Here is a 19744-nt window from a genome sequence, read left to right on the forward strand (position 1 = left end):
CATCGTAATAGCAAAGTGTTCAAAACAGGAGCAGACAGGTTCTTCTAAGAGCCTCCTAGGTCTTTCTGGATCTAACCTGAGGATCCTGTTAGCACCAGGGTGTCAGGGACACGGCTGCACAGACGCTTTCCCTCCCCTTCACAGGGCAGCACCGCATGTCTGACACTGCTATAATACAAATTAGCCTGGGGAAGGAAAAATAAATTGTGCTCTGGATGCTACTGCTGTCCATTACACCTCCTTCACGCAGCCTCTTCTGCAGGGTTTGGACTTGGTGGAGACATGCTCCTCCAAGTCCCCACTGCAGGCTATATTAAATCCAAAGCACAGAGATGCATTGCCTACAGTAATAGCTATAAAGAATAAAGCAATTACTTTCCCCAACAACTTGCTTTTTGCTTTTGTCCTGCTTTTCCAAATAGGTGGAGTTCATCTTGGATGAATTATAAGGCTCCTTCCACCACACTGCGCTACAGCATCTGATGCTGTGCTTGGAAACCGTCAAATCAATCTCTCCTTCGCTTTCCAGTGACTTGCTCTGCAGAGCAGACCTCAGACTTCTGCACTGGCTTCAGTACAGTTCGCGTATACCTACCAGGAGCCTTTCTTCCCTTCTGTCACATTGCCAGTAGTAACTTTTGAGATTCTCAATTTACAAGCCACCCAGACTCAAGCATTATTCATTTGGTTTTGGTTTTAGGAGAACTTCAAATTTAACTAGGCATATACCAACCCTTAGACTTTTCCTTAAGTTTCAATTCAACTGAATCCTTTTTTTTTTTTTTTTTTTTTTTTAAAAAAAAGGCATTTTAGCATATCTTCACTCCAGGTCTAAATTTGCCTAATTTGTTTTATTTATTTATTTAAACAATCCATAAGACTTAAACACACTGGTTTAGAAACAGTCCTTATTTTGGCTTTCCTGGAATTCCCTATGCCCCAATTACACACTTGAAGCAGCTAATGCTCCATAATAAAAAGCTGGAAAGAAATTCAAAGCTAAATTACCCAACAGCTAGAACCTTTTAAAGAATAGCATTGGATGGTTTATATATATTATATATATATATATACACACACACATTTAGATATACATGCATAAAAATCCCACCATAATCACTTACAAGAAATATTTTTTTACAGTGCAACTATTACAAAGTGGAGATTAAAAGTACTGTGCTCTGTAGGTTTGCCTGTACTGCTCTCTTTAAAAGTTAAAGATACCTCCTGCCCCCCTTGCCCCAAAGGAGGCACTTCAACACCCACTTTCCCCAAATACATTTATTTTTATATCCCATGGACGCCCAGGAACCGTGATCTGTCAAGATATGGAATGTGAGAGACTGTCCAAGTAACAAAGTGCCTGTCTCTTCTTCCCCCAATATAGCTGGAGGGGAAAACATTCCCCTCACTAGACGATTACGTGCCTATGGCATATTCCTGCTGTCCAAACAAGCACTGCTCTAGATATTTCTATGTCAGGTTCAGTAGATTCTTACAAGACACTTTCAGTTTCACAAATGCTCTGCAGTAGAAAGGCTTCTGCAGAGTCTCAGAGTTAGCGATGCAGTGTGTACTTCAGAAATGTTCCTTCACTGTTCTAATGACTCCATATATATGGCATAATACATTCTACATATATTCTTCTGGCCTCTTACTCTTATCCAATATTCATTTCTTTTTCTCTCCAAGCTTCCTACAGAGAGGGCTTTTTTCCAGTAAATAATCATTTCATAAAAAAATAAACAGCCAAAATCAAACACTAACTACACACAGAAGACATCACCGATACCTAATATTTACATCTTTATTTAGTTAGTAGAGGTTTTGGGTGTTAATGTTTAGTGCAGCAGAGACCGTCTTTTTATGATGCAAGTACAGTCTACCATCCTTCATCAGCTGCCCGTAAGCACTTCTGCAAAACTAAATTAACATCTGTGTCCGTAAGGTAAGATATTGTATCTTCCAAATGGGCAAATAATTACTCGGCTCCATCTTCCAGGGAAAAACAAAGCAAAACAAGAAATGCCCAGACGTTCAAGATATCTTATGTTATTAAGCAAAGAAAAGTGGTGATGGTGGATTGCGGGAAGGAGGGCAACTACATAAGAACAGCTGCACTAGAATAAAGTGTTATCCATCTTTTTGATGTACAGACATGCAGAAAAAATTCGAGCAGAGGTAGCGGCCTCTGAATAAAGAGCAGACCTGCCAGTAACAAGCTTGCTTCACTTAGCTGTGTTTTCAAAGATCTGCTTCGAAGCAGCCTACACAACCTAAGGCACCTGCAGGCCACGCGCTGAAGAGCTCTGCATTACGATGCCCACAAGTCAGCACTGGAGGACAGACTGAAGCAGGGCCGGAGAAGGGAAGCAGCACAGCCGCAGGCAGATCAAGAAGGCCACGTGCACTGCGCAGGAGCCTCCAGCCAGCAGCAACACGGGTGCAAATTAGCTTTAGCCTGCATTTTAGAATGGCTAAGGCTAGAGAAACCTCACAAACAAGAACAGAGCAAAAGGTTAAGCACATACTGTGTATGCCACATAATCGGGTATCTGGGATTAGGAAGAGGAAGGGAAAAAAAAATAGTAGTCTGCTGTTGTATCAGGATATGTCTGCAACCATGCAAAATACAGATAGCCTGAACTAAACTGGACACTGGAGATAGCTTAGCTAGGACAGCATCAAAATTAGTACAGTAAGTAATTCACTAGGAATAATAATAATAGTAACAATGACCTAGGTTGAGCTTCACACTCTAGTGTCTAGGCTCCTTCCATGTTGGCACAGGTACTTCTGCACAACGCTCACTACAAACACACCAAGAAAAGAAGCAAGTAAGAGCATTTAAAGAAGTAAAGCCAGTTTCCTGCCTCTTTCCCCAGGTACTGCAGCACAGGGCACCCTGTACTTCGGAGTTGCTTCTAGCTAACCTACTATTGGTAAAGCTGGATTTTAAAAGCCCTGCCTGCGGAAAATATCATATTGAATTAGTGCAGTCTTCCAGCACCATGAATGCAGACACTGGCTTTGTGCACCTCTCAGTAACATTTGCTCTACTGTTAGTTAGTTGTGCAAGTGCACCAAGTTAAAGCAAAAACTACACGGGAACCACCTCACAGATTAGCACGAGCACTGACACAGCTGCTTAAGTGTAATGGAATCACAATCTATTTCAGCACCTCCATTAGCTGAGAGCATACAGGGAAGTAAGAGATCCCTCAACTCCAGGTAAAGGTGCTGAATAAACTCAACCTGTCCTATGCGTATTCCATAGGATGAATGGAATCCAATGAATAAAAATTCAGATGCTCTATACCAAAAAAAAATAATAATAAAAATAAAAAAAAATAGTTTTAATTTTTCTGTAAACACCTACTAGTATACCATGGCATCAGAAGCACTGTTTTAAATGTTATTTTCCTTGCAAAGAAAATTGGCATATAGACTGGTAGAATCTGTGCTTAGAAAAGCTTTCTACTAGAAAAGCAAGATGTTCTTTCTAATCAGATTACCAAGCTCTGCAACAAGGCTTCTAGAAGTGAAAGGCCACACAAATTATCTGCGTATCCCACTTAGTGCTGGCATTTCTTTCAAGTATGCTGGAAATGTCTTCTGGAGGAGGATATGCATAACCCAGTAGATGCTACGATTTTAGATAGGTAAAGAAGAACCAACTCAAATTTCAAGTCTATAATTTTTTCTGCCCTTGTAAAAACTTCAGTTATGCTTTATAAAATTAGCCAATAGAATATTCCCAGTTTTCCACGATTCCTAACTCATAGATCTCTAACAAAAACAAGCACACATAAAACTTCTATCAACACATTTCTGGAAATACCCCTGACCAAGCAGCCCTGCTTAACATTAATATACATATATATATGTATACGTGTGTGTGTATATATATATATATATATATATACACACAGACACATATAACATGACATACAGGCACATCTCCACAGCAGTATTCATCTATCAGGCAAAGCTCTTCTCCACCCACATGCAAAAGTTCAGGATTCAAGCTGTAGGTTTGTCAAATAAAGCTTGGGTTTTTACACAACAATATCAAAGTTAGAGATACAAGCTTTATCTGTTCAAGTTCTTTGAAAATTCTTGTAAGATTTTTTTTAAATCAATAACACATCTGTAGTAAACCAAGAATGCATCCATTAGAAACAATGTTGATATAAAAAAAAAAAGACATGCTTAAAAAGGAAACTGTCAAGTGCTGCATATAACTCTGCATACTTTAACACACTTTAAATGTAAAAGTACTTCAGAAAAGAAAAAGTCTCACCTTACAGCTACAGGAAACAAAAATTGCATACACCAGCAGCTAGAACTCAAGTAGGTTACACTCTCCTCCCTCCACAAAAAAATAAAGAAAAAACAATAATGAATTAGAGAACCCAAAGTGCAGGTTTCATACCTTTTATCCCATTTAACTACCCAGGCGGCTCCGGTTCCTTTGGCTGCCGATGGCGGCACCTGTTTCCAACCCCCTTCAGCTGGCTGGGCCTGTGCCTACTGGCAGCCATTTCCAGGGAGGGGCTATTTAAGGAAAGATCCTTGCTACGATTCAGCAGAACTCTTTGTCATACTGAAGAACAGAGAGTAAAAAAAAAAAAAGAAGTTGTGTAGGTGGTATTACATTTTACACACTGCTTTCAAGTGTGCTGAAGCTATTCTGTAAAAAAGGCTGGTTACTTCTTAAAAGTCTTTAAGCCTCTTATACTAAAGCCTTCATTTTCAGCCTCTTTTCAAAAAGTAACACTGAGGATTACTGAAGTGAAAGAAAAATTCTGGCCAAGTTTTACTTGCTAGTCTTCTGTACATCGTGTGGTCTCCTGTAATTCTGCACATAAAGTCGAATTCTCTGAAGTTGGGCAAGAGGCATCGCCGAGAGGCCTCCCCCAGCCGGCACGAGGCAGCTTTTTGGCAGCCGGCATCGGTAAAACACCAGTATATCGCTGCCACTGCAGCACGCTACAGCATCGGCTGCATTTGTCAGTGGTATTTTAATTAATTATTTTCACGATCCGACTGCAGTTTTCTCAAGCCTAAGATGGTAACTGATGACATCACCTTCTCAAACAACCCAAGAAACAAACTAAATCTTACAGGACGGCTGTATGACTAATCAGCCCACTGCTATGCTTGCTTTCCTAGAAGCACTGTTTACCACGGCTCCTGGAAGCGGAGCATCTGGCTGCACAGCCCCCGCGAGCCCCGGGAGCCGCTGCCCCGTGCCCACGCGGCAGGTGCCCGAGCTGGGCTGCCACGTCCCGGCGGGGGCACAAAAGCTCTGCGAAGGGAGACCTCCGCACACAGGAAAAGGCGCGCGGTGATTCCCTGCAGACGAAGCCGTTTTCCTACAAGCACAGGGAAGTCCCACTTGCAGACAGCACAGAACATTCCCAAGTTTTTTCTCTCCCATAGCAAAGATAGCCAGTGACAGCAACAAGACAGCACCTGGGTGGGCATGGAATAAGGCACTCGGAGTTCACCACCTTATGTTGCTTGTATGAAGATAAGAAAAACTAATTTGTTTCCTCAAAATTCCAGCTAACTAAATACACTACACATATCTACAAGAACTTAATCAAGCTAGATCAAGTATCATGAATGATTTTTATACCACAAAACAGATGCTATGTTTGATACACTTACTGTCAGACCATAATTAAAATTTTATTGTATCATTTCAAATATTCAATTAAGTGCTGTTACACAAATTTTTTCCAGACAGAAATAGGTAGGGCTGTTCTCTATTTTAAAGCAAAATAGCATAAGTAAAATTTTGCAGAACTAAATCAGCAGCTCTGCGGAGACACAGAAAACATTACTCTCCAGCCAAAACAGCCTTCATCTCATTTAAACCTGACCTGCTACCACTTGAACTGCTACCAAGATGTTACTAATGCTGCATACATTACTAATGAAAATGAGAGTCTGTCACAGTGGGATAAACACATATTTCTCTATCAACAATAGACTATTATACTGTCATCAAAAGAAAACTCTTCTTATTATATGGAATATAAGTCATTCAATTTGCTTGCCTCTGTGAAACCTGAATCAGCCTACATTAGTAAGTACATATATAAATATACACCTCATATTACTAGACAAAAATCAATGTATGCAATAACAGCTTTATTTCAATGCAGTGATATGCTTTTAACCCATCAGTCCACGCATTTTGGCTACTATTAAGCAAAGTAAATTGATCATGTCCTAAGACAAGAGCGCATGTGGCTCATCATTTTAAAGTTCTGCAAGAACACCTCAGCCTGACTCTGCATTCTCAAAATGGGAATGACCTGAAGTTTAATTATTTACTCCATTTTTCTCCTGTTCCAGGCAGCAATATACTGGTGTGTATCGCACCCTTATTTTTAAACTGTAAAACAGTCTCAATGGCATTAAAACACACCACAATCTCAATTGATGCACACTTACCATGACAACTACAGTGGAAATTTATAAAGATATAGCTAGGTTTTAAAAAGCCCTTTCAGATTTTTAAAAGCACAAAAATTAACAATTACGCATTATTTCTAGTGAACTAGGGTAACATTAGCATTGCAACAAAATAAGTTACAAAGCGAAAACGTATACTCCATAAGAAATCCTAAATTCTGAAATGCTAGTGAAACATGTACTGATTTCCAACATGTCTCAACCCTTTATTTCTGCTCTAAGGATGAGAAGTTAATACTAAACTAAGCGTCACAACATTAACAAAAAGATTCACCTAATACACTTTCACTCATACACTCATAGACTGGTAAGGTCTATTTGCACCACTGTGAATTAACCTAAAGCATTCTTTGTGATCTTAGAAAAAAATGCAATGTACAGTTATCTTAAGGAAAATAGGAAGTGGACTATTTTAAATGCACACAAACACTCACACATACACAAAAGGAGATTTAGCCCTTTCCAGACAGCTGAAAATCTGAAGGAAAAAAGTTGAAAATCTGAAGGAAAAAAGTTATCACAAGTGGATCAAGTTGCCCGGCTAGAAACTGAAACACTTTTTTCACTTTTTCATATTAGATTTGCATATGTTTAAAACAACACCACCACAACAGCAAAACCTTACTGTGTTATTTATTACCAGCTGAAAGCTTATACAGATACATTTAATTCTGAGTTTTGATGAAGTCAAATTCAATTTCTTGCTCTTAGGAAGACTGATACAAACAGTGAACAACAGGAAACTGAAAGGGTGTCTAAGAAAGCACAGGCGAAGGATGCCGGGCAAAAGTTCTGCAGAAATACTACGTCATCCAAACTTTTGCATCAGGTTTCCGGTAATAATTTAAGGAAACTTCATACTCCTTTTTCTTGTGTGCTTTCCAACTGGCCTAGCGCTCTTAACTGTCAGTGGATCCCCACTAATCTACACACAAATAATAAGGACCTCCTTAACACAAAAAGAATCAAATGCTTGATTGCTATTCCCTCTGATTTCCTCATCAAGGTAAGAATAACATAATTTCTCCTCAAATTATAGCCTAAAACTCTTGTTTTGGTTTGGAGTAAGGCTAGCACAATCACTTAACTCTTTCACTCATAGGTAAAAAAAAAAAAAAAAACCCTACCGTCAGAACACTTTAACATAAGTATGTTAAAGACTGTTGCCTTTACAGAGTAGGAATTGAGTATATATATTTTTTCCTGAAAAAAAAATACTACCTAGATCAGCCTAGGTGTCCTTTCCTCTCCTTCCTCTGACCTCATGCTAGGGGCTAGCCAGGTCGGGGACTTAACTGACAAGCGTGTCTATACATATATTTAATTGTGGAGTTCACTTTGGTTTGATCGGTCCATCCTGGCACCACACAAGATCACAGAGCCGGCTACTGCAATAAGCAGCTAGGAGTGGAAGAGGAAGGTAAGACCCTCTTTCTTCTACGACCGTACAAGCTTCATTTGGCATATCACTTAAGGAACCAAATCCTTGCTGCAAGTTGTCGGGGGACGAGCCAACATTTTAAACAACAAAAAAAGCAGCCAAGCTACTATCCTGCCCAAGAACAAGTCTATTCACTGCTCAGTTCAACCTGTGTGATCTGCTCTGCGATCGGGATGTCTGGACTCGTGATACTTTTGCATTCGCCTTTTGCTTGAATCACAAGTGATGAACACTCTAAATAGGGCACTCTCCAAAGCGGTCTGCAGAGGTCTCCGTAAGGACTCCGCATCATCTGGAAATTCCAGAGCCCCAAAGCTCTTCTCGGGCACACTGCCTTCCTCGTGCCTCACAGTGATCATCACTCCAAAACAGAAGCAATGGGGGGAAACGGTGGCTCAGGTTGCTGGAGATGACCAAGCCTTTCATTCACCGGAGGCAAACAAATCCTCCCGAGGGGCACTACAGCCACCCTGCCTTGCCCATAAGAAAAAACATCCTCAGAGGCATCCCCCTCAGCCATGGGGAAGCCCGGAACAGGACTCCACCGACCAGCCCTGCTAACGTGCAGCCGGTCGGGAAGTCGCCGGCAGACCGGTCACCACCTCAGCTCTCATTTTCTGCAGGTAACTCTGCAGCTCTCCCCACTGCCCTTCTCTGACAGCCTCACAGCTGCTTTGCCAGAGCCTGCGTATAACACTTGCTGAACAGCTCGTGATTGCTTTACATGCTTGTCTCCAAGTTTTGTTCTGGTTTTTTTTGTTTGTTTGTTTGTTTTTTGTTTTTTTTCTCTAAAGGTGCTTTATTGGATTTCTTCCCTGGTTCAAACTATCCCTTATACGGAAAACAAAGAATAATCACAAAGAATATTCCCATAAAGAATGTACCACAGTGGCTTGAAGTCTTTTCCATATTTGAATCCATTGAAATATCCTCTCATTCAGTCACCCCATGTTAACAAATACAAAACAAAAAACAAACAAACAGAAAAAGGAATGGATGAATTTCCATCAAAACCTTTTTAAATAATGATTCTAAACTTTATCAAATCACTAAAATTTACTTTATAGATAGGGCACAACAATCTTCCTTACTTTCCAGAAGGCCTTTAGAAATCACCCCATAGTGAATGTGGATTCATTCCGCATACACAACAACAAATATCCATAAGCCACAGTTTGCGCTGTTGCTGGATAAACTGAAAGTGCCAAGTGGGAAAGGCAGAAGCAAAGTACTTAATACCAAAGCATACCTACTGAAAAACAAGCAGCACAACATGCCCTGACTTACCAACATTTCTCAACTCTGACCTGTATCATATTTAAGAACAGTTCAAAGTCCATGTTTATTCAGACTCGCACATTTCTGTAAAAATAGCTGAAGTGCCTATTTAGTAAGCACAACTGTATAGAGCCTATTATTGCATTTCACAAGAGGCTAACTGCTTTCAGGTAAGTACTGAACTGATAAATAATCTAACAGTTGGAAGGCTCTGTATCCCATAACTGTGCCAAGTAAATTTAAGCTCTGTATTTTCCTATAAAATTTAACTGCTATCTTTTCCAAATGAGCAAATCTCAAAAATTTATTTTTGATTTGACTGTAGCATTTTCACTATGCAGTCTACTATAAAAGCATACTTTTTCATGGAAGAGGATAAACCTGTAAGATTTAAACAAACAAACAAAATGCAGCTAGTTTGTGAACAGTGTATCATTTCTGGGAAAAGAAAAGAAAAGAAAAGAAAAGAAAAGAAAAGAAAAGAAAAGAAAAGAAAAGAAAAGAAAAGAAAAGAAAAGAAAAGAAAAGAAAAGAAAAGAAAAGAAAAGAAAAGAAAAGAAAAGAAAAGAAAAGAAAAGAAAAGAAAAGAAAAGAAAAGAAAAGAAAAGAAAAGAAAAGAAAAGAAAAGAAAAGAAAAGAAAAGAAAAGAAAAGAAAAGAAAAGAAAAGAAAAGAAAAGAAAAGAAAAGGAGAATCACTCTATGTATTCAATAGTAATTATGAAGCTCCATCTTGGAAAAAAAACTACATTTTCTTTTGAAAGAGTTCTAACTACAAGCAGAAGAGTTTCTTAAAAAGTACAATGTGTATCACTCAGCACACTTGGGCACTGCATGTCCACAGTACTCGCTGCATCGCATTACAAAGGTAACTCAATAACCAGCTTAAAGTGCTCTAACGAAGATTTACATATTCATTACTCTGCTAGTATTTTTCTTAGCATCCCAACACAATAGTTACACTGTTGTGAGAGGGCTGATGAAACTTCCTTCCCCAAGTTGGAAGGTACACACTGCAATTTGCTTTTCTAGTTCTTATAGTTCACTCTTTTCAGCCTAAGGTGGCTTTTTCCCCGCCAAGTGGTCTGATTTCACAAGTTTGCGTCCTTATCAATGTACTTGTCTACTGCACAGTTACACACTAAAGATGCATCTTGGAGTTCAATACTTCCATATTGTCTAGCTGCTATAAAATATACTAAGATCAGTACTTCAAAAGTGCTAATAACACATCTCAGAACAGCTTAGATTATTCCAACCTGACTTGTAATTGCTTGGTGCAAGTGGTGTTTGCTTTCCTTTCTACCTAATTATGCAAGCATGAGGAAGTCACCAACTGCCTCTGATCACTTGTTCAAACTGGAACATCAGGACGGAATTTAAGAAAATCAGTTTTCACAATGCAGAAACAAAGAGCAGGGGAAAACCACCCCTGAAGACCTACCTGCTCTGCTGCCTCTAACAGAAAAACCACCCTGGTGGCAGTACTCCTCTGCAAGGACCCGTACTGCTGCGGTTCAAATAGTTAACCAGAAAGTGAAAGGTCACTACATTCCTCGACTAGTTTCCAGCCTGCATAAGAGCAATAGCACTTTCAGCTGACTTGTGCTGGAAGTTGGAAATTAGCAACTGAAAAATTTACTGGACATTTCACTTTTGTCCTCTGAATGCTGTCAGAGGACAAGAACAGCAGACTGGGCTGGCTTCAAGGGAAAGCAGTTGCAACATCAGTGTGTACCCGTGGTCTCTATAGAGAGCTAGGGAGGTTGCTAGGAAAAGCTACTGAAACCATAATGTAAATTTAAGATTAATTAAAAACAAAATCCCCACAACTTGTACGCATTACTTCCTTTATATGTTAGTTTAGCAACTTTATGTAAGGACTCAGCGACATCTAGGGCTGCCAAACTCAAATACCCACAGCATTCAATATTTTGTATTTAATGGACTAAAAACATGAACATGTAAATAAGCATTAAAACATTTAAACATGTAAATAAGCATTAAAACATTCAAACAAACAATTAAGGTCACTTAATTCATATAGCATTGCTCAAGCTTCTGGGTCGCTCATGACTTGCGTTCATTTGGCAGCAAGTGAACTTTTAAACTATAGTGGGCATACTACCTTCATTCACATATTTAAATATAAAGCAAATACAATGATAGATGTTAAAAAGGAGCATCTACAGCAAGTTTACAGAGCAAATCATCAATGAAACAGCAGAAACTTTGCTCTTTCCAGGGTTTATTCACTGACTTGGAAAAAAAATAAAAACAAACTGCAAGAGTATTTGTGTGTATGTATGTATATATAACATACATATAACTACCTAGAATTACTTTCTAAGTAATCAGGTTACACAAGCCTCTAAAGTATACTTAATGTGGAAAGCTCTTATGTGGAAAGGGCTTAAGTTAAAAAAAAAAAAAATCCAGCTACAACATATGAAGTTCTCCAGTACAGACCACTATCAGAGGTGGTTCAGCAGGGGTGAAAGAAAAGCTGGATTGGGGGAACATCATAGTAATAATCAGAATTATTCCAAGATTTGCATACTTACTTTTAAGACATATTTCAAGACTGTAGTCTTTGTAGTTCATGCAAGGAGCACTTAGTAAGCTAAAATTAGTAGTTTACACAGGGGAGTTTATTTACTTGGATGAAGTTGGGCAGCAGTGGGGAGGACCACTATGCCACCAGCTATGGAGGGGGAAGGTGCTGTTGGGAGGCAGCATGGCTCTGTTGTCTCTGAGGGCTCCAAAAGGCAAGAAGAGCACGAGTGACTTTTAGCTGCCTATCAATAAAACTTGACACTCTTCCCAAATATATCTGACAGTGCTTTACAAAGGTTGATACAACATATTACTCATACCACATGGGTAAGGGAGAAAAAAAAAAAAAGGGCAGTAAAGCTCAATGAGTTGTTCAAGTTCACCCAGAGAGACAAAGGCAGAGGCAAGGGATCCAGACCTAGCGCTGCGAGCGCTGCAGTGCACTGGCGGAACGACGGAGCCTCCATCCTGCAGCCAGTACCACGGCAGCAGACTCAAAGTAAGACCAGGCCTTAAAGCATTCAGGCCTCCCAACACTTCCGAAATGTCCTTGAGCATACTCTCCCAATAACTTACACAATAAAGGCACGCAAAAACCGTCGTATTTAAACAGTATCTTGATCTCTGTAATGTTACTTTGCAGTGATATTAATTATCCCGAGCACTCTCCCTCATCCCGTCTGATTAGACTAATTTGTATCCCTGCAAGCTTAGAAAGTGAACTACGAAATTTAAGGCAGGTAGAAAGACACGATGCACGGTATTATTCCTAAAATCTTAACAAGCTCCTTAGTTGAGCTAAAATCTGTTAAAAGATTCATTGTAATAACTAAATAAACTTCCAGTGTAATGACTCACAGATCAACCTCACGTAATGCAAGAGGGCAAAGCAAATAAACTGCATAGAGCTTACATGGGGCTATACGTGCAACACAAACATACTGCAAAAATTGCAAACTGGCAGAATTTATCCAGATTAAAAATAAATAAATAAGTAAAAATGCAACAGTATCACAAATCCTATCGAAGAATAAATAAGATGGGAGCTTTTGTTCAAGCACGACCGTATTAACAGTTTTTTTTCTTTGTTACATTAAATTTAAGTACTTGCTGTACGTTCAGTTCAGCCTGAAGAGGGGCTCCATCACTATTTCACAGAACACTTTGTATTCCCGCTTGTGATCCGACCTCCTCATCCTCCCAACTGTCTATCTACACATTTATACGTCTCTATAATCAGAGTATCTGAACCTAATCTCTATGGTAACTGTAGGATTTGTTTACATGGAAAAAGAATATTAGAAATGTATGCAAATTTAACTGTCATTTAAATAAGTGGTTTTGCTTGTGAGGGGAAAAAAAAAAAAAAAAAGAAAAAGCTCCTATTTCCCTTACTTCCATCTCCTCCATCCCCACTAGGCACTGGGCCACATCTGGGAAGCTCCATATCACACTACATTGACAGCCTATTTGTAAATACATAAACAGTTTTCTTCTAATAGAAAAGATGCGTGCAGCATTTTAGATCTTAACACTTACTGAAAAAAAGAAAAAAAAAAAAAAACAGAAGCCAACTAAAGCAAGATTTTTTTAAGATATTGTCATTCAGTCACCAAAGTAAGCAAAACATGCTGAACCTTTAATAGCTATACAAAAAGACTCAGTTTGCTGCTTTTAATAATATCAAATCAATCTACTGATTAAACAGCCCATATTGTCTACAGTTTCCAGCAGCGAATACAGTACGAAGTACATGTTTTACATAATACACACAGGTACACACAATACCACAACACCAACAGCGCAAGACCCCCCTTCCAGACTACTCTCTTAACTGAAGAGCACCAGTGAACTGATCAACCATAGGTTTATAACAATTATTTTCAATCAGGCTCAGATTTACTGCAGCCCAGCACAGCCAGGATCTGGATTACAGAGCCTGGGGGTCTGGGTAACATAAAGAGCAGCTCAAGCAAGAAATCGGTACCAAAAAATACAACAGAACTAATAATCCCAGGTCTTAAAAACTACTTTTAGGGGCACGTCTCTTTGCCACGTGTAGAACAAGTGATTCTATTCCACTGAGATCTTTTTCTATAAAACTTGCCCCATGTGTCAGGGGGCCTAGAAAGGCCCAAAAGCAGCAAAGTGCTGCCGCTTGGTGCCGACCGCCGCACCGCGAGGGCCGTTAAAGCCGCCTGCAAACGCCGCCCGCCCCGCGCAGCAGCCGCTCCGCTCCGCCGCGGAGCCCCGCGCCCTCCCGGCGGGCCCCGCGCGGGCCGCTCGGCGGCAGCGCCGCTCGCCGGGCAGCGGGAGGCGGATCGGCGGATCGGCGGCAGCGCTCGGGCCGCGACGCGACTTCGCGGGCGGCCCGGCCCGGGCGGCCATGTCCTCGCTCTGCTGCCGGCAGCGCTGCGGGAGGAGGGCAGCCCTCCCGCGGCCCAACTTGCGGAACGCGCCCGAGCCAAAGCGGCCCCCGTCCCCACCGCCTCCTCCTCCCCGCCGCGGGCGGCAGCGAAGGCGCCGCGCGCCGCCACGGGCCCCGCGCGGACACACGGACCGAGCGGGGCAGCGTTACCTTCATGGCGAGCTCCGGCTGCGGGAAACGCCTCGCTCGGGGCTGCGCGGCCCCGGCCGGACCTGCAGTGGAAAACAAAGCGCTGAGGCCCCGCACCGAGCGGCAGGGGCGGCTCCCGCTGGGCCCCCCCGCCCTGTCCTGGAGCCCTCCCCTCCGGTCCGGAGCCCCCGGCCCGTCCCGGAGCCCCCCCACCGCCGCCGCTTCCCCCGCTCGCCGCCGCTGACGCCATTTCTGCGAGAGGAGGAGAAACTTGCCACAACAACAACCCGCCCCCGGGCCCGGCGGGCGCCCCGGCCCCGCGCGGCTGCGGGCCCCGCGCCGGGGGGCCGCGGGGGGCTCCGCTCTCCCTCCCTCGTACGAGCCCAAGGGAGCGGAGCGGCGCGGGGCGGGAGGGGGGCTCGCGTCGGGCCTCGCGCCCTTACGCTCCGGCAGCGGCTCCGGATCGCGGCCCCCTCCCCAAATGCGACTCGAGTTTCGGCAGCAACAGCCGCCGCTGCCCGACGGCAGCGGGCGGGAGGGAGGGAGGCGGCGGAGGGGAGAAAGGGAAGAAGAAGCAGAAGAAAAGACGGGAGCGGGAGGGAACGAGGGAGGCGGGAGGGGGCGGGGAGAAAGGGGCCCGACCCGCTCAGCGGGGACACGGAGCGGAGCGGGGGGGGGCACCGGCCCCTGCCCGCGGGCGGAGGGCGCTGGCGGCGCCGCCGGGGCCTCCCGCCCGCAGGCGGCTCCCGACCCCACTCCGCGCCGCGGCGGGCGGGGGGAGGAGGCGGCTCCGCGAGTCCCGCCGCAGTCTCGCTCCGAGGAGAAAAACAAGCGGCCCCCTCCCCCCTGCACGCCCGCCCGCCGCCGCGGCCCGGCCCCCGCGCCGGGCCCCGCGCTCCCCCCGCCCGCGCCACCGCCGTTACCTTTTGTTCCGCGGCCGCCCCGGCCCCGCGGCGGGGGGGGACGGACGGGGACGGCGAGCGGGGCGAAGCTTCCCCCGAGCTCCGGAGCCCCTCGCCCGGCCTCAGCCCCCGCTCGACGCTCCGGCAACGGCTCCTGGCAGCGGCTGCTCCGCGCGACGTGCGCCGGGGCCGATCCGCCTGGCCCGGCCCGGACGCGGCGGCGGCAGCGGCGGTGGCGGCTGCTGCTCCGCTCGGCTCCGCTCCGAGCCGCTCGGCCCCCCTCCCGCACTGCCTGAGTGACGGGCGGACGGCGGCGCAGGGGCACGCCCCCTTCCCCGCCTCCTCCATTGGGCCCCAGCCGGCAAAGCCCGCCCCACGCGCTGCTCCATTGGCTGCCGCGTCGGAAGCACTGACGTCATTTTTCCCCGGTTTTATGGAAACTGAGGCTCGGCGCCGCGAGGGCTCATGGGCGCTGTAGTTCCTGCCTCGCCGTTCCCGGCGCGCGCGGAGCAGCCCGAACTACACTTCCCAGGGTGCCCCGCGGGCGGGCGCGGCGAGGGGGCGGGACCCGCGCCGCATGCTAATCGCGGCGGGGGCGGGGCCGGCGCGTGCGCAGCGCCGCCCTGGTGGCGCATTTTCCCCCAAGAGGGGAAGGTGGCGCCTGGCGGAGCGGAAGGGGGTGGCGCTCTCGGCTCTGTCCAGTGCCGCGGCCGCCACTCCGGGCGGAGGCCGCTAGCGGAGCGGAGCGCGGCTGGTGGCAGCAACGAGGTGAGCGGCGGCGGCCGCCGCCGGGGCGGGATGCGGGCCGCTGTCGGAGCTGCCCTGTCCCCTCTCTTCGCGGATCGTTGCTGGTGGGAGGCGCCTTCGCCGGCTGTTGGCGGTTCACGACGGGGAGGTGCACATCGGAGGAGCCGCTCTTCTCTGCCCTCCCCGGGCGGCGCTGGCGCCTGGCCGGGAAGGGGCCCGGAGCGGGCGGGGCGGCCGCCGGTAGCACTGGGCGGCGCCGGGGCTCGCGGCGGGCGGCGCGAGGCAGAAAGTGGGGGCGGGCAGGGGGGCGCGGGGAGTCCGCGGCGCCGCCGCTGCCGCTCCCGCTCGTCTCTAAAATGGCGCTGGCGGCGGCGGGCCGCTCCCGCGCGCTGGGGCAGCCTCCCGCGCGCCTGCAGCCCTCGCAGCGGGCCCTCGCTTCAGCTGTGCCGTGCTGCCCGCTTGAAGCGGAAGGCGGTTTTCGCTCGTTATCAGTCTGGGAGCGGGCATAAAAAGAGCTCCTCTAATTACCCTGAGGATGTGGGCCGGGATGACAAGCAGCCCGTCCAAGTTACCGTTGGATGGGCACTTCGATGGTGCCTTTGATACCGCGTTCACTCCCAGCAGAACCCCTGTGTCCCATCCAAAACAGATCTCCTCTCGCTTGCCACATCCCCATGCTGGGGCTTCTTGCCTTGCTTGCAGTGAGACCAGCGTCCTGGTGAACTACATCCTGTCATGAGGCGCGCTCAAGAATTTTCTGGCTGGTCGATTTTTGCAGTGCAGTTCACTACTCCTGTTCTATTTGACTGTCTTATTTTCAAGGCAGTTTTGCTGTAAATGGAGCCATTGGGATGGCTCGATTTAAACAGCTTAATTTTTTTTTTCCTCCTATATGTGTGTGTGTGACCTGGAACACTTTCATGATGTTGCGGTTCAAAAGACAATTCTGTAGGCTGGCATTGCTCAGACAAAGCTCATAATAGTGGTTCTAGTGGGTTTATGTGGTGCTGCTGAGAAGTAGCTGAGGAGGGGGGGGAAAAAAAGCTATGTGTTAACTGTCATGCAGAGGATGTGTAGGACTTAAAACTGAACTGAGCAAAATCACCTTAGCTGCCATAATCTTCTGAATAAATATACATGCAGGATTGCACTTCCACTAGTGAAAGGCTTTACATTTCCTTTCACCTATTGTTCAAGTTCTTGCATCTTTTTAAGATGCATCAACTGAGATCTTGTCTCAATTTCTTAAACCAGAGGGCTTTTTGTAATACTGTGACTTCTGTAGTATCTTGATCAGCTGCCTCAGCAGAAGGCTCTCAATATTAAGAATTTCCTGCAGCGTGTTCAATATTGGAATTTTATACCAAGAGCAGCAATATTACTGCTCTCTGTCTTGCTCATACTTCCTGGTGTTTTCTGCTGATTGGCTTTTAAGCATCTCCATATTTCTTTATCAGGCATCCCTTGTGTAATTTTGGGATAGATTCTGGATGCTGTTCTGGTCACTCTTCTTGCTGTGTGTTAGACATCTAATCATTCTTCTAAATGACTAGACTGTTGTCTTTCTGTTAGCAGAAGCTACCTGCCATAAGCGGCCTAGAAAAGCTTAACTGTGGTGATTTAAGCTCTCCTTGAAAAAGTTTTTTGCTTAAGTGACTACATTTCTTTCTGCCTCGTGGATAAGCAATGTTTCAGAAATTAATACAGGAAACTCTTTTTCAGTGCTAAAAGAGTGGGGATTTTTCCTTGACAGGCAAGAGAAATCTTCTCAGTCCCTGATGAGAGAGGAAGAATTTTAAGGTTTGCTTTTAAACAGTTTGTTGGGAAAGCCTTGGATTTTGAGTGCTCTGTTTAGTGGTACTGCCACATATGCTTGCTGTAGACTGCCTGTCTAGCTCTGGGAGGCCTTTATAGGAGGAACTGCACCCTTAGCATCTTGCTCTCGAGGGCTGTCTTTTGGCCTATCTGTTGTGTGGTCTTTTGGCAGATAACTGTCACAGGAGAGGTGCTGTCTTGGTAATGCCTTCCTATGTCTTTCTCTACAGTTTCTCTTCCTGTTCAAAATATCTGGCCGTGGGTTTTGATAATCTTTTTGATTGTGCTTCCTCACTGAAGGCTCCTTATGCCTACCCTGGAAACATGGGAATGCAGTTTCACTGCTGACTGTCAGTGAGTGCTGGCTCCAAAGCAGTGCCTATCCCTTCAGTTATACCAGTAAGTGGACAAAAATGGAGAGCTGGGTGTTAAGTAAACCTGGCTTAGATTATGGTGTGGCCTAACAGCCAGTTGTGTTGATTCACCAAGGCATAAGATGGAAGGGCCATATCTCTTATGGTGACATTACTGATTTAAAAACCAAGTGAAGCTTTTCCAAAAGGTGCAGTCTTATGAATGTTTCTCCAGCAATTATGCTTGCTTAAACAGCCTGTCTTGCTTCTGAAGTTATGACAGGTTATGTAAATACATGAGGTGAACCAAATGTATGAATTAATCTCGACTTTAAAGTTGGAAAGTCATTGTTCACATGGATTGTTTTCCCCAGTTTGGCTGTTAGAAATATTTAAGGGTAGGAGGGTGGGAATGGGAGGAACTGAATGAGCTGCTGAAATTCTGAGGAATTCCATCTGGTCCAGGCATCTTAAGAGGAAGCAGTGATCTTGATACTGATTCCCTGAATTGCTGAGAAGCTACGCTGCTGAATTATTTTGGGCAGTCGTTGAACATAGCTTATTGCACAGATGCTGATCATTCTCTCTAACTAGATTAGAAATGTATCCATCAATACTTAAAAATGTCACTTTAAAGCAGTTCTTGTATCAATGACTTATACTATTCAATTTTCCAGGGGGATGAGGGGGGAAGGAGTTGGGGAAGGGGTATGTGCTTTCAAAGATGCTTGCTAAATAGCTGAGAAATGATGCTAAAGTAGCATGAGAGCGTGATCAGTTTGTGCTACTGCTGCAGTTTGTGTCTTAAAATGACATTAGAAGAACTGTTTTGAGCTGCTGCATCTGCAGTGCAGCAAGGAAGGCTAGAGGTGAAAGGACAGAAAAATCTATTATAGAAAATAGCCTGGAGGAGGGGGGGGGGGGAGTCAAATATAGATGATTAAAGGGTATGTGACCTGTAAAAGATAATTGATGAAGTATGAAGGGAATGGGAATGAATCCTAAAAATTCATAAGAGCATATGGTAAAGATTTGTAAGAGTATAAGATGTGTGTAAAGATGTCTGGGTGCCTAATAAAGGCAAGAAAGTAGTGTATTTCTGTTCTGACTTTTAAAACAGGATTGAAAATCTCTTTGAAAAATCAAGCCAATGTTCAGCTCGCATGTATGCCTGAGATAATGTACCTTACACGAAGGTAACATAAACTTTTGTTTAGGGAAAGCATTTGGAGAACTTCAATTAGAGCACTTATGAATTTTTTGTATATGCCAAGATATAGTGAGGTTTAATTGTTGTAAATGCCCCTTTTTAAATGCTTCTGACCTCTAGTAGAGGTAAGTAAACCCTACAAGTTCTAGGAGTTGGTGAGAATTATTTCTAAAAACCTCTAAATTCTATATTTAGAACATGTGGTTAGTTCTTATCTAAATGACCTTAAGAAAAATCTTGTGTTGTGAAGATAGTAATTGCCAAAGATATAATGTTCAATGGAGTACTTATACCTAGTCTAACAGCTTAGTTTTTCTGAATTTAGTGATCTATTCTATTACTCCTGATTCATTGATCTCAGCAATGTTAATAACACTTTCTTTTCTTTTAACAGTGAG

General features: G+C 44.6%; 1 protein-coding gene across 1 annotated transcript in view; it reads right to left on the reverse strand.

Annotated features, from left to right (window-relative positions):
- ARID4B (AT-rich interaction domain 4B) overlaps window positions 1–15454 on the reverse strand; it is an 85032-nt gene extending 69578 nt beyond the window's left edge. Inside the window, exons 1-2 of the mRNA XM_088534904.1 lie at window positions 15243–15454; window positions 14341–14402 (exon numbers count right to left, since the gene is read on the reverse strand). Coding sequence (XP_088391030.1) covers window positions 14341–14346 — 6 coding nt within the window. The 5' untranslated portion in view covers window positions 14347–14402; window positions 15243–15454. The remainder of the gene's footprint in view (window positions 1–14340; window positions 14403–15242) is intronic.
- Between the last annotated feature and the right edge of the window lie 4290 nt (window positions 15455–19744).

Source organism: Tinamus guttatus, unplaced genomic scaffold (genome assembly GCF_059628265.1).
Source record: "Tinamus guttatus ecotype Peru unplaced genomic scaffold, ASM5962826v1 Tinamus_guttatus_pri_ptg000601l, whole genome shotgun sequence".
NCBI lineage: Eukaryota > Metazoa > Chordata > Aves > Tinamiformes > Tinamidae > Tinamus > Tinamus guttatus.